The 13,286-nt window shown below is 39.7% G+C and overlaps 1 protein-coding gene across 7 annotated transcripts in view; it reads right to left on the bottom strand.

The window, feature by feature from the left end:
• The window catches only part of MSRB3 (methionine sulfoxide reductase B3), a 130,758-nt gene that overhangs the window by 69,204 nt on the left and 48,268 nt on the right, over window positions 1-13,286 (bottom strand). For all 7 annotated transcript variants that reach the window (XM_089779723.1, XM_006130198.5, XM_075931156.2 and 4 more), the window contains 2 exons: window positions 12,084-12,192; window positions 10,286-10,363 (listed from right to left, as the gene is read on the bottom strand). In XM_089779723.1, coding sequence (XP_089635849.1) covers window positions 10,286-10,363; window positions 12,084-12,192 — 187 coding nt within the window. The remainder of the gene's footprint in view (window positions 1-10,285; window positions 10,364-12,083; window positions 12,193-13,286) is intronic.

Here is a 13,286-nt window from a genome sequence, read left to right as displayed (position 1 = left end):
ATGATTACTCGGAAGTTCAAATTAAGATTCGCATCTCCAGCTATGTTAATTGTATAAACTTTGCTTCAGACTGTGGCTGTGAGCTGGGAGACACTAGTCAATTCCTTTGACTTTCTTTTGACATCTTTTCTGTACTATATCTCTCTTGCATAGGCTGTCCACTCTTATACTTTACAAAAAAAACAAAAAAAAACAAGCACATTGCTGATGTTTAATAAATATTTCGCTATAGTTTTTCTTTTGTGGAAGTGACTTCAGAGTAAAAATTCCCATTGAGGACAGATGGATCATTCTAAACACCTTCTGCCATGGCTACTGAGAAAAAACACATTTTTGAATGGTAAACTAAATTCTCTGAAAAAAATCAAGCTAAGAGTATAACACTTCAAATTCTTGGTCTTCAAAAACAGCAGATTGGATTTTGTCATTCATCATTTCTAGAGTCAATTAATGGAACAGGTGTTCTTGTTTTCTGTGAATTGCCATGAGGTGACAGATTCCAAAGATCCTGCAATCTAAATAGACATGGCATAGCAAAAGATTACAGTAAGCAAGTATAGTGCAGAAGGTATTAGAGGCAGAGGTTTATAAAAGTGAGTTATTAAGACTTATTCATTGTTTGTCTTACACATCCCTTTTCTTAGATATATTCCAAAGTGAAAGAATGTCTGAAGTGAAGCTACAGTGAAGTCCAAGAATGCAACAATTGTATTTAAAAGGAATAGTATTGTTTAGTAAGTTTGAGCCACCCTCTGTCTGTGGAAAAAGCTAAAGCACGTTCTTCATAAAGCTGTGGTGATATCAGCAATTTAAATGAAGAGAGATCTTGAGTTTTTAATTGTTTCTTTTTATCTCTTCTACTGAGAGATAGAATTCTATCTTAAGCATGCAGCAAAAAAATAAAATAAAAAATAAAAACAAACCAGGCCTTTCATCTGGAGCATAAAATTCATGGGTTCTCTGACCCTGCGTGTCACATAGTAATGAAACAGCGTAAATCAGACATGTTAAAAGTTGAAGTTTGTTAATATTAGTACTGAAGCGTCAGTCTCCTTCCTGGCTAAACTAACAGGTCCATAGGTCAAAGATATGTATTTAAAGATTACAATGATGCAAAGAAAAAATTAATGGGTACCCAGCAGGAACCAAATGGAAATATGTGGGTTTCAAATGAAGAGCTAGAAAAAAAAAATCGTATTTGCCTACAATTTCAGATAGCATTATGGAGTTTCTTCTTTTCACTAGTCGTTCTCCCCTTGGAGACTTTACTGGCAATTTAGCCTCTGTGTGGGGACATTTATTGACTAGCATAGATTTTCTATTTTCATAGTTATATACTTTTTCTAACCTTGCTACCTATTTTTAACTTTTTAGGCTGAAACAATCTCTCAGTATCTTTTCCTAATCATCATTTGTAATTCATTCTGCATATAAGAATGTCTTCTACTCAAGGAACTCACAATTCCTTTCTATTTGGAAATTGATGATTATGACAAGTTACTGAGGCTATGTCTAGACTGCAGGGATATATTGGGAAAAGATATGCAAATTGAGAACTGCAATTTGTAAATCTTTTTCCGCCTTTTTCTCCCCCCAGAGGAGGCTTTTCCAAAATTTGGCCCATCTATATAGGGCCAAATTTTGAGGAAAAAAAATCCTCTTTCAGAACATCCCTTATTCCTCATACAATGAGAAATACAGGGATGCTGAAAAAATGCGTACACTTTTTTGGAAATTGTTCCAAAAAAGAGGTTGCGTTCCTTGGACATGGCAGAGTTTGTATCCCAGAAAAGCTCTGCAGCGTAGACAAGGCCTGATAGTGCTGTAAAATATTTACTTTTGTATTTCTCAGCATGACAACATTGATATCTACACAGGTTTTTATACCTGCCCATCACTTATCGGAGAACCTTTCAAGTGCAAATTGATACTGATGATAGGTAAGAATAATCCCATTTCTGTGTGTTAACGCTTAACATCACTTCAAATGTTATAAGTATATTTTAAAATATACCCTGCACATAGCATGGTTTTTACAAATGTAGACTGGGTACCTACTCCTCCTCCTTCCCCTCCTGGGCCAACATTACCTCCTCCTCTTCTTCAGTGCCACCCAATTGATTTGACTCTATGTGAGAGGGCTGCTTGCAAACCTGGATAGAAGCAGGCCTGCCAATAAGGGGAAGCAACAGGTGGTAACTGCCGCGAGTCCGATGGGTCAAAGGGGCCTTTGGTTCCCAGCTGCCACCGCTGCTACTACAGCATTGGCCAAAGTACCAGGCCTTTTAAATCACCACCAGAGAGCCACATCATGCACTCTGAACAGCACTAAGGGCTGGGGAGGCATGCCTCATTCTGGGCAGCGCTAAGAGCTGAGGGACCACACTAAGGGCTGCCTGGGTACCAGGGTGTTGCACTCATGGTGGCACTTAGGGCTGGCTTCCCTGGCCCTGGCCCTGCCCCTTCTATATGAGGCCCAATCACTTCTGGGAGCATAGAGCCCCCATTCTCCCACCTTGTACTGGGGCCCATGGAGGCTGTGGGCTTCCCTGGACAGCAGTATTAGAATGGTGGAGAGAAAGGCACGGTGTCATCACACGAAACAAACACTTTATATGACCAACCTGGGGAATGGCTGTCCATGAGGGCTTCCGGAGTTGTACACGGTTTACAAGAAGTGGGATCAAGTCACCTGTTGTCATAATACCAACAGTGACTCTGGAATGGGATTTGAAAACAGGGTCATTCTAATTTTCAGGGATATATGGTCACACTAGCCATGAAATGCAAAATACTGAGGCAGAACATGGATCGCACAGAGTACCTTCACCACTGCCTCTGGCAATACAGCAGGTAAGCATACAAGGGACACGATCTGGTTAGCAGAAATACTGTGTGTGTTATTGTATGTGAAGATGAGAGAAGCCAAAGCTTGTATCATGGTACAAAGAATAACCAAATTCATACATGGCTACCGAAATGTAATTCAACTTATTATCTTTACTTAAACTAAAAGTCCCAATAGAAATGTAGCAGTGTTAGTCTGGTATAGCTAAAACAAAAAACAGGACTATGTAGCACTTTAAAGACTAACAAGATGGTTTATTAGGTGATGAGCTTTCGTGGGCCAGACCCACTTCCTCAGATCAAATAGTGGAAGAAAATTGTCACAACCATATATACCAAAGGATACAATTTAAAAAAATGAACACATATGAAAAGGACAAATCAAATTTCAGAACAGAAGGTGGATGGGGGGAAGGGGCGGAGGTAAATATCTGTGAGCTAATGATATTAGAGGTGATAATTGGGGAAGCTATCTTTGTAGTGGGTAAGATAATGTATTTGTTTAAACTTAGGCGTAAAGTGTTGAATTTAAGCATGAATGACAGTTCAGAGGATTCTCTTTCAAGTGTGGTCTGAAAAGGTCTTTGAAGCAGGATGCAGGTAATCAAGTCGTTGAGACAATGTCCTTTCTGGTTGAAATGGCAAGAAACTGTTTTTTCTTTGTGATCCTGTCTAATATCTGTTTTGTGGGCATTGATTCTTTGGCGAAGTGTCTGAGACGTTTGTCCAATGTACATAGCAGACGGACACTTTCGGCACATGATAGCATAAATTATATTTCTGGATGAGCAGGAATGTGTGTTCTTGATCTTTTAACTCACTTGGTTAGGTCCAATAATGGTATCAGCAGAGTGAATATGTGGACAAAGCTGGCAACAGGGTTTGTTGCAAAGGAAGGTACCAGGGTTGATATTAGTGTGGTATGTCCTGTGGTTGTTGGTAAGAATCATCTTGAGGTTAGGTGGTTGTCTATAGGGACTATGGGTCTGTCTCCCAGAGCCTCTTGGAGTTTAGTATCCTGTTCCAGTATAGGCTGTAGTTTATTGATAACGTGTTGGACAGGTTTAAGTTGGGGGCTGTAGGTGATGCCAAGTGATGTTCTATTGTTGGTTTTCTTGGGTCTGTCTTGAAGTAGATGGTTTCTAGGTATTCTGGTGTGTTCTGATGGGAGCTGGAGGCATGTAGGTAACCATACGATCCATCGTCTATAGCCAAGCCCTTCGATACAACCGCATCTGCTCTAATCCCACTGACAGAGACCAGAAACTTCAGGATCTCTACCAAGCATTTATAAACCTCAACTACCCACGCGGAGAAATAAAAAAGCCTGACAGGTACCTAGAAAGAGCCTGACAAATACCTAGAAACCATCTTCTTCAAGACAGACCCAAGAAAACCAACAATAGAATACCACTTGTCATCACCTACAGCCCCCAACTTAAACCTGTCCAACACACTATCAATAAACTACAGCTTATACTGGAACAGGATACTAAACTCCGAAAGGCTCTGGAAGACAGACCCATAGTCTCCTATAGACAACCACCTAACCTCCCCAATTAGATAGCTTCCCCAATTATCACCTCTAATATCATTAGCTCACAGATATTTACCTCCGCCCCTCCCCCCATCCACCTTCTGTTCTGAAATTTGATTTGTCCTTTTCATATTTGTTCATTTTTTTAAATTGTATCCTTTGGTATATATGGTTGTGACAATTTTCTTCCACTATTTGATCTGAGGAAGTGGGTCTGGCCCACGAAAGCTCATCACCTAATAAACCATCTTGTTAGTCTTTAAAGTGCTACATAGTCCTGTTTTTTGTTTTAAAAATCCCAAGGCCATGCCATAAGAGCTGGTTTAGTCAACACTTTCTACCTGAGAAAGTCACAAGGAAGCCTTAAAGTGTTCCGACCTGGACCCTAAAAACTGATACTCATGGGGGCAATCTGAACATGTGGCTTGAACAGGTGTGCACCCACCCATTCTTTCCAACTGTTTTGCTTATTACTCATCTTAAGACACTTTCAATTGCTGTTCTTCCTATTTTCTGCTATTGCTCCCTCCTTGACATGACCCCAACACACACACACACACACACACACACACACACACACACACACACACGCACGCACGCACGCTTACTTTTAAACAGGTTTTAGGGATGTCTCATGCATATATCATCCTACTGATCTCCTTTGCCCAACTTAATCAGAGATAAAAGCACTCTCTTGGCCTGCTGTCTTTCATATGCTCTACTGAGTGAGAATATAAAAGCAGATGTTACTGTTTAAGGGAGAGACCTGGTTAGACTTGAGACAAAACAGGGCAGCAGGAGAAGTCAGAAGTGAAGGTGCCAATACAAAAGTGAAAAATAGTTCAAGAAAAGGAGTAACTGATACCATTAATCAGTTACGCTTCTAGTGCTCCATTTTGTAGGCTATTTTTCCCCTCATACATTTAAAAGGGACTTAGGGGGATTTTTAAGTTAGCAGCCTACTTTTGAAAAATCTTGGCCTACATGTCTCTTCATATGGAGACATAATTTCATATAGAATAATAGACATGAAAATTCAGTGAGTAAATGCTATTGTCCCTTGAGTAAGAAAACCAACTATTTTGTCTCTGAACTATTTGGGAATCTAAACAGAAAGATGGGATCCACTTAAATCAAAGCAGAACTAGACTGCTGGCATGTGAAAGGTAAAAGGTCATAAAGGAGTTTTTAACCCAAAGAGTGCTGAAGAGTACACAGTTTCGACACAGACAGCACCTCGGTGGAAGAGTCATTAAAGGGGACACTTTATCCTAGAAGGGAGGAGAGGATAGAAACTAATAAAGCACAAGAAGGAACTGAAGAATAACAATCAAATTAAAAAAGAGTCTTATTCAAGTATAGTGATTCCTCATTTAACACTATAGATGCGTTTCTGAAAATGTTCGTGCTAAGTGAAAACGTGCTATGCAGGGTCAATTTTCCCATTAAAAATAACGGAAAAGGTGGTGACTGTGTTTCAGTTGGTGGTGGCAAAATCAATTTTTTGTTGGTGCTCTGTCATCAGTGTCAACATTAGATATCTAGCAACACAAGTCGCCATGGTTTGTTAAAACACAAAGATAAACACGTAAGTGAGCGGAGAAGCACTGTGATGATGTGTATTCATTCGCTCATGTGTATTACCACTGTTTTCACCAGCTTATACCGCTGCATGAAGTAGTCCACCACTTGATTAATTTGGTGTTATTTCGGGGACGATCATGTTATTTGAAAAACGTTCCCTAAAAAAAAAATCGTACTATTGCAAAAATGTGTTAAGCGGGCATGTGTTAAATGAGTAACTACTGTACATCATATTAAGGCAGTCTACTACATTTTATAAATGCTTGTCGGCAAATGCCAAAAGTCTAAATATAGTAAAACTCCATTAGTCCGGCATCCAATGCTCCGACACTCCTTATGGTCCGGAACCATCAGGAACCCGGAAGTGCTCTGGTTGCCGGACAATTGGAGCTGCTCTGCGCCCGGCTTCCCCGATTCAGCCGCTGCTGAAACTGACCAGCAGCTGAATCGGGGAAGCCGGGGGCAGAGCAGCTGGGGTGCTGCTGGTTTGGTCCTGTAGTGCTGCTCCTCGGGGCTGCGGGACCAACCTGGCAGCACCCCAGCTGCTCTTGGGGACGCCTGGGGCAGAGCAGCTGGGGTGCTGCCGGGTTGGCCCCGCAGCGCCGAAGAGCGGCACTACGGGACCAACCCGGCAGCACCCCAGCTGCTCTGCCCCAGGCATCCCGATTCCTGGAGTCAGCCGCTGATCAGTTTCAGCACCATCAGGAACCCGGAAGTGCTCTGGCTGCCAGACAAATTGGAGCAACCCAGCAGGACCCCAGCTGCTCTGTCCCAGGCGTCCCCAAGAGCAGCTGGGGTGCTGCCGGGTTGGTCTTGCAGTGCCTAAGGGCAGCACTACCGGACCAACGCAGCAGCACCCCAGCTGGTCTGCCCCAGGCATCCCGGATTCAGCCGCTGCTGAAACTGACGAGCAGCAGCTGAATCGGGGACGTCTGGGGCAGAGCCGGACTATCGGAAGGGGGGGCTATAAGAGGTCTGGAGTGGCATCCCTCCCCACCCTACCCTAGACCTCTCATAGCCCCCCCCTTCTGATAGTCCGGCATATCTGATAATCCAGCACCCCCCTGGGTTCTAAAGGTCCCGGATTATCAGAAGTTTACTGCACTAGGATGTGTGAACTTGAGTGCCTGGTATAAAAGGAAACTTGATAGAACAGGCATCATAGAAACTAGTTGCTACAATGACAATCAATGAGACACAGTGATGTCCAAGTACAAAATATACAAGTGATAGAATGTGTCATAATGGTGATGGAGTGGCACTACATGTGAAAATAACGATAGATTTAAATATAGTAAAAATTTTAAATGAATCAAACTGTACCACACGATCTTTATGTACAGCAATCCCATGGTTGAATAATAAGAGTATAGCAGAGAAATACACTGCCAATCACTTGACCAGAATGGTGACAGTGACCATGAAATGTTTGAGGGAGATTAGAGAGGCTACAAAAACAGAAAGTCCAACGATGGGGCAGTTTCCCCCATATTGATGGGTACAGTTACCGCAGGACAGAATTCCGAGCTAAAATTTCTAGACACCATTAATGACCGATTCTTGGAGCAACTGGTCCTGGAAACCACAAAGGAGGAAATAATTATTGATTTAGTCTAAATGGCTCACAGTATCTGATCCAAGAGGTGAACATGGTTGAATCGCTTGGTAGAAGGGACCATAAATGTAATTAAATTAACCTCAGTGTAAGCAGGGAATTGCCAAACAATCCCATAACAATAGAATTTAACTTCACACAAAGGGGGAACTACACATAAAAAAAATGAGGAAGCTAGTTAAATGGAAAATATGATCACAAGAGTGAAATGCCTACAACCAGCATAGAAACTTTAAAAAAAATCCCACAATAATTGAGGCTCAAACTTAGTGCATACCTGCAATAAAACAAATAAGAGGACAACAATATGCCACCATGGCTTAACAATGGAATAAAAAAACCAGGGAGTTTGAAACAAACAAAAAAAATCTTTTAAAATTTTGAAGTCAAATCTGAGGGAAGAAAACAGGAAAAAAAAGCACAACTCTGGCAAAGTCAAGTGTTAAAGTATAATTAGGCCAAAAAGAATTTGAAAAATTAACAACAGACTCAAAAATGAACAAAAACATTTTGTAAGTACATAAGAAGCCAGAAACTTGACAAACAATCAGTGTGGGTCACTGGATGATGAAGATGCTAAGGAGTACTGAAGGAAGGCATAAGACAATTAAAGAGAGCTAAATTAATTCTTTGCATCAGTCTTTGCTGCAGCGGATGTGAGAGAGATTCCCACACCTGAGCCAGTATTTTTAGGTAGCAAATTTGTCCAAGACTGAAGTGGTTTTAGAACATATTGACAAACTGAATAATAAAAAATCATAAGGAACAGATGGTATTCACCCAAGCGTCTTGAAGGAGCTCAAATATGAAGCTGCAGAACTACTAACTACAGTATATAACATATCACTTAAATTGGTCTCTGGAGCAGATGACAAGATGCTAACCAATATGCCAATTTTTTAAACAGTGTAGAGGCAATCCTATCAATGGATAAGGCAAACCTCAGTACCAGGCAAACTAGTTGAAAGAAGTGAAGAACAGAATTATCAGATACGCAGAACACCATAGGTCAGGAAAGAGACAAGATAGATTTGTAAAAGGAAATCACACTTCACGAATCTGTTAAAATTTTTTGATGGCGTCAACAAGCATATGGACAAGGGCGATCCAGTATATACAGTGTACTTGGACTTTCCAAGAGCCCGTGACAAAGTCCCTCACTAAAGGTTCTTAAGTAAAATGGCAGTCAGGAGATAAGAGGGTAAGCCCTATCTATAACCAGTTAAGAGACAGGAAACAAAGAGTATGAATAAATGGCCTGTTTTCACAAATCAGTTATGTAAACAACAGGGTCCCCCAAGGATCTGTACTGGGATTAGTTCTGTTCAAAATATGCATAAAAGATCTGGGAAAAGGGGTGAACAGGTAACAATGTTTGCAGATTATACAAAATTACTCAAAAAAGTTAAGTCCAAAGCAGACTGTGAAGAGTTACAAAGGGATCTTCCAAAATTAGGGAACTGGGCATTAAAATGGCAGATGAAATTCAGTGTTCACCAATGCAAGGTAATGCATATTGGAAAACATAATCCGAGCTGTAGATACAAAACTATAGAGTGTAAATTAGCTGTTACCACTCAGGAAAGAGATTGTGGAGGTATCATGGATAGTTTTCTATCCATATGTAGCAGCAGACAAAAAAGCTAACAGAATGTTAGTAACCATTATGCAAGAGATTGATAGGGAGACAGAAAATATAACGCCACATTTAATACAGCATACAGTGTTGCTTACCCCATCTCAAAAGACATATCAGAATAGACAAATCTATAGAGAAGAGCAACAACAATTATTAGGGGAATTGAACAGTTTCCATATGAGGAAAGATTACAAAGACTAGGGCTGTTCACTTTAGAAGAGAGACAACTAAGGGCGGATATGACAGATCTCTATAAAATCATGACTGGTGTGGTGTAAGTAAATAAGGAACTGTAATTTACCCCTTCACATAACACAATAACTAGGGATCACTCAAAGATTGTACATAGGCAGCAGGCTTATAACAACATAAGGAAGTATTTCTTCACAAAACACAGTCAACCTGTGGGACTTGTCGTGAAAGGATGTTGTGAAGGCCAAAATGTAGAACTGAGTTAAGAAAGGAATTAGATAAATTGATGGAGAGCAGGTCCATCAATGGTTATTACCCAGGATGGCCAGGAATGCAACTCCATGCTCTGGGTATTCCTCAACTTCTGACTGCTAGAAGCTAGGATTGGACCATTTGATAACTGCCCTGTTTTATTCACTCCTTCTGAAGCTTCTGACATTGACCACTCTCAGAAGATGGAACATTGTTCTGACCCAGTATAACTGGTCTTTTGTTCTGAAAGGCCTAACCACCCTACTGGTATGTAGAGAGATTACCTCCATTGGGCCTACATGAACCTGCAGAATGGCAAATCACTGGTTTACACCCACATGCTGAAATAAAGAAATCAAAGAATTCTAATGTTAGCTCACCAGCCAAGTCCATGGCTCTATATTATAAAACTCATTTTCCAGCCAAGTTATTTATACTACTAGACTCTAGTTTATTGTTTATTTACACTTTAATACCACTTTTTGGTTTGAATGATAGTTAGTTCTTAAAATTTTCATACAAAACTACTGTAAAGTTGGAACACGAGTAAGATTACTGTGGAACATAACAGAATATCTAATACAGAAAGCAGTTGTGAAATTATATTTAAAATACTTACTTGAATAAAGGAGTTCCACACACAACACATTTGTATATTCCATGAGCTTTATGATGAGTGTATTCTCCCTCAAAGGCACTGGGAAAAACAACACCACTATTTTAAAAATCAGTAAGGGAACTGTGTTTTTTATATAATATATTAGCTTAGACTTTAGAATATACTTTCTACAATGCAAATAGTTTAACTCAAGAGTTAGCGGTTATTAATCTTTATCCTCATAAATTTGTCTTAACAGTTACATACCATGCAGGAGGAAGCAAAGTGTTACACAAGTCAAAGATCAGAGCACAAAAAACAATAGCTGTTTATGAATTTTAGAATGTTTCCAAACAGTTTTCATTTTTAAACAAAGATTGTTTAAAATTCAATTTAATCTTGAGCAATTCTCTAGCTTTTGCCTTCAAAAAAATCTTTTAACAATGATCTCAAATACTATACAATAACAAATAAAGCAATAGTGGGTAAATTACACTATTGGTTTGTTAGCCCAGGATGGGCTGCCCATGTGTTAAGAGTACCAATAGTATCTTAGAAAAAAATGAAATAAAAGTCCATCATTTCAAGCTATGGGAGCCTTATATTTTCAGCTTAAAAGGAATATTATAGTTTTAAGGGAATATTTTTCTAAGTTAACAAACTTAAGGGCTAGGAGGTCATTCATCTAATACAAATCAGCTGTGCTACTCCAACAAAAAGCCTATGTGCGCAGCAGCTTGTTTTTATTATCCTTTCACCCTTTTTATGAGGTCCAATTTTTTTTATAAACAGGATTTTTAAGAATGACCTGCTCTCCAATTGTTTGTGCGCATTAAATCATTTTGTTAGTCACATACACACAGTAAGTGACTAGGGTGGAAGAAGGCCTCATGAGTGGAGGTTCAGGTCCCACTGCCAGCTCATAGGGGTGGAAGGGGGGGGGAGGTTGAAGAGAATGGGAGTGGCCATGATTCCCATTCATTAAATTCAGCAAACAGTGTATATTCTGATAGGAAGAGTGTTGCCTATTAACTAGGGCCCCATGTGTGGTAAAGAGCCCTTTCAGGTCATGAATGAAAACAAGCAGTTACATCATTAATACATTTGGATCAGAGGTAAGCTAGGGCCTTGTGCCAAGCTCCATGGTATAAATTAGACAACAAAATGGTTAGACCTTGGCAAGTTGCCTTTATGCTGGAATCAGCTGAGAGAGACTATTCACTAAGAGCAGTTTGGAAAGGAGAAGTTTTTTTTCCATCCAGGATTTGGGGCTAGCTTCCAGGGACTAAAGCCATGCAAGGGCAGTTATTGAAAATTTTTGACATTCCTACCACAAATGAGCCAATAAATACCTTCCCCACATGTGCTTCAAAAAGAAATTGGAGTGGGGTGGAAAGGAACTAAATTATGCTACCTTCTTTTTGCAGCCAAAATGTCTATACTTACAATGGTCACCTTCAAAATTTCAGCCTCCTGGCACAGAGCCGTTTTCCTCGTGGTTCTGCTCACTGTGATGTCTTCCAAAAAAATGTACCTAAACCGCTATTACTTCCACACATTTTGTAGTAAACTGAAAACAGACCCTAAACATAAGCTCTGTGACTTTATAAGACACTTAGTGTTCTTTTAATACACACACAGAAAATTGCCTTGACCACCAGGCTGCAGATTCCGGTCTTTTCGGTGGTGTTAATTTGTAGGGGTTAGTAAATAAGTGCAGAATTCTTGAAAGTGGTTGGTGGGGAAACAGTAGAAGAGGGAAGGAGACAAGGAAAGTTGCCTATTTTTTCATGAATATGCTTCCTTCTGCCTGCCTTACCTTTCAGTCCCTTTCTCCTGAGTGACATGGTACTGCAAGGGCGTCAGCCGCTTCCTCAGGTCCTGCTGGGAAAAGACCACCTTGCAGTTCTTTTTATCCCTACATGACCCTGCAAAAGGGAGAGGATATGAGAGAAGGAGCCCTTTTAACTTAAATCTTGAATAATTGCTTTGGCTGGCGGCCACGGCATAGCTTCTGCATTCACTTGTCAATGGCCAGACCAGTTCCTAATGCACTAGAATGGCTCAGCTGAACTCCATCTGATTAATTCTTCTAATCCAAGTTTTAAAAGAATGTTGTTCAAAAGCCAGGTGATTCCACTGGAGCAGTGACAATGTGCTACAGCCAAAGCCTTCTGTGCACCATCCTACATCTTTACACAGCCATTCATGAGATGATAACATTTTCCTACCACTTAAAAAAAAAAAAAGCCTGCAAAATTAAAATTCAAACTCAATGCTCTTTGCAAGACATCTATATTGTAGATATAAGGTAATGGGCATATGATGTTTAGCCACAATTCAGCATCCAATGATTTCACAGCCTTTTAAAGAACTTTTAAATATAATAAATCATTACATATCCACTCTGGCTGATTTCTCCACCATCACTATAGTTACTTTGTTTCAAAAGGTGTATTTCTGTCACAACTGAATTATTCATTGGGGCTATGAATTATAATGTAGATCAAAATATCAACTCTAAGAGAAAAGTCATTTCACTATTCTAAAAATTGTGCAGTCCTCAAAAATAAAGTTGCTTGAAAGATTAGAGCTGGATTGTCAAAGGTGCTTAAGTGGCTCATACTCCCTTAAAAAATCCTAATCTAGACTTTTTGCATAGTTCTGCACACAAGAAGAAAATCTAAATGGTCTCAAGGTATTAGAGTGAAAACATTATTCTTATAATGATCTGTAATTATGCTGGAAAAGAATTAAAAAAATATTTTTAAGGAATGGTATTTGAGATTTGTACTTTTCAGGACCCAATACTGGCAGTTCTGGTGAATAAAAACCAAAAAAAATTACACTAATATAAGTGTGCTGAATGTAGAAATAGCTTTACTCACCATATGTAATGCTTCATGTAAAATAACTCAAATTATTCAAATAATTATAATATGCACAATTAGAAATAAACAGTCCTTTTGTCAGTAATATATATACACACTCATAAAAAGTCTAATTGTGTTCCTAAAGTAGA

The sequence above is a fragment of the Pelodiscus sinensis genome, chromosome 1, assembly GCF_052426305.1.
Source record: "Pelodiscus sinensis isolate ZL-2025 chromosome 1, ASM5242630v1, whole genome shotgun sequence".
NCBI lineage: Eukaryota > Metazoa > Chordata > Testudines > Trionychidae > Pelodiscus > Pelodiscus sinensis.
Note: the sequence above shows the minus strand (reverse complement) of the source record. Positions and strands in the feature narration are given on the sequence as shown.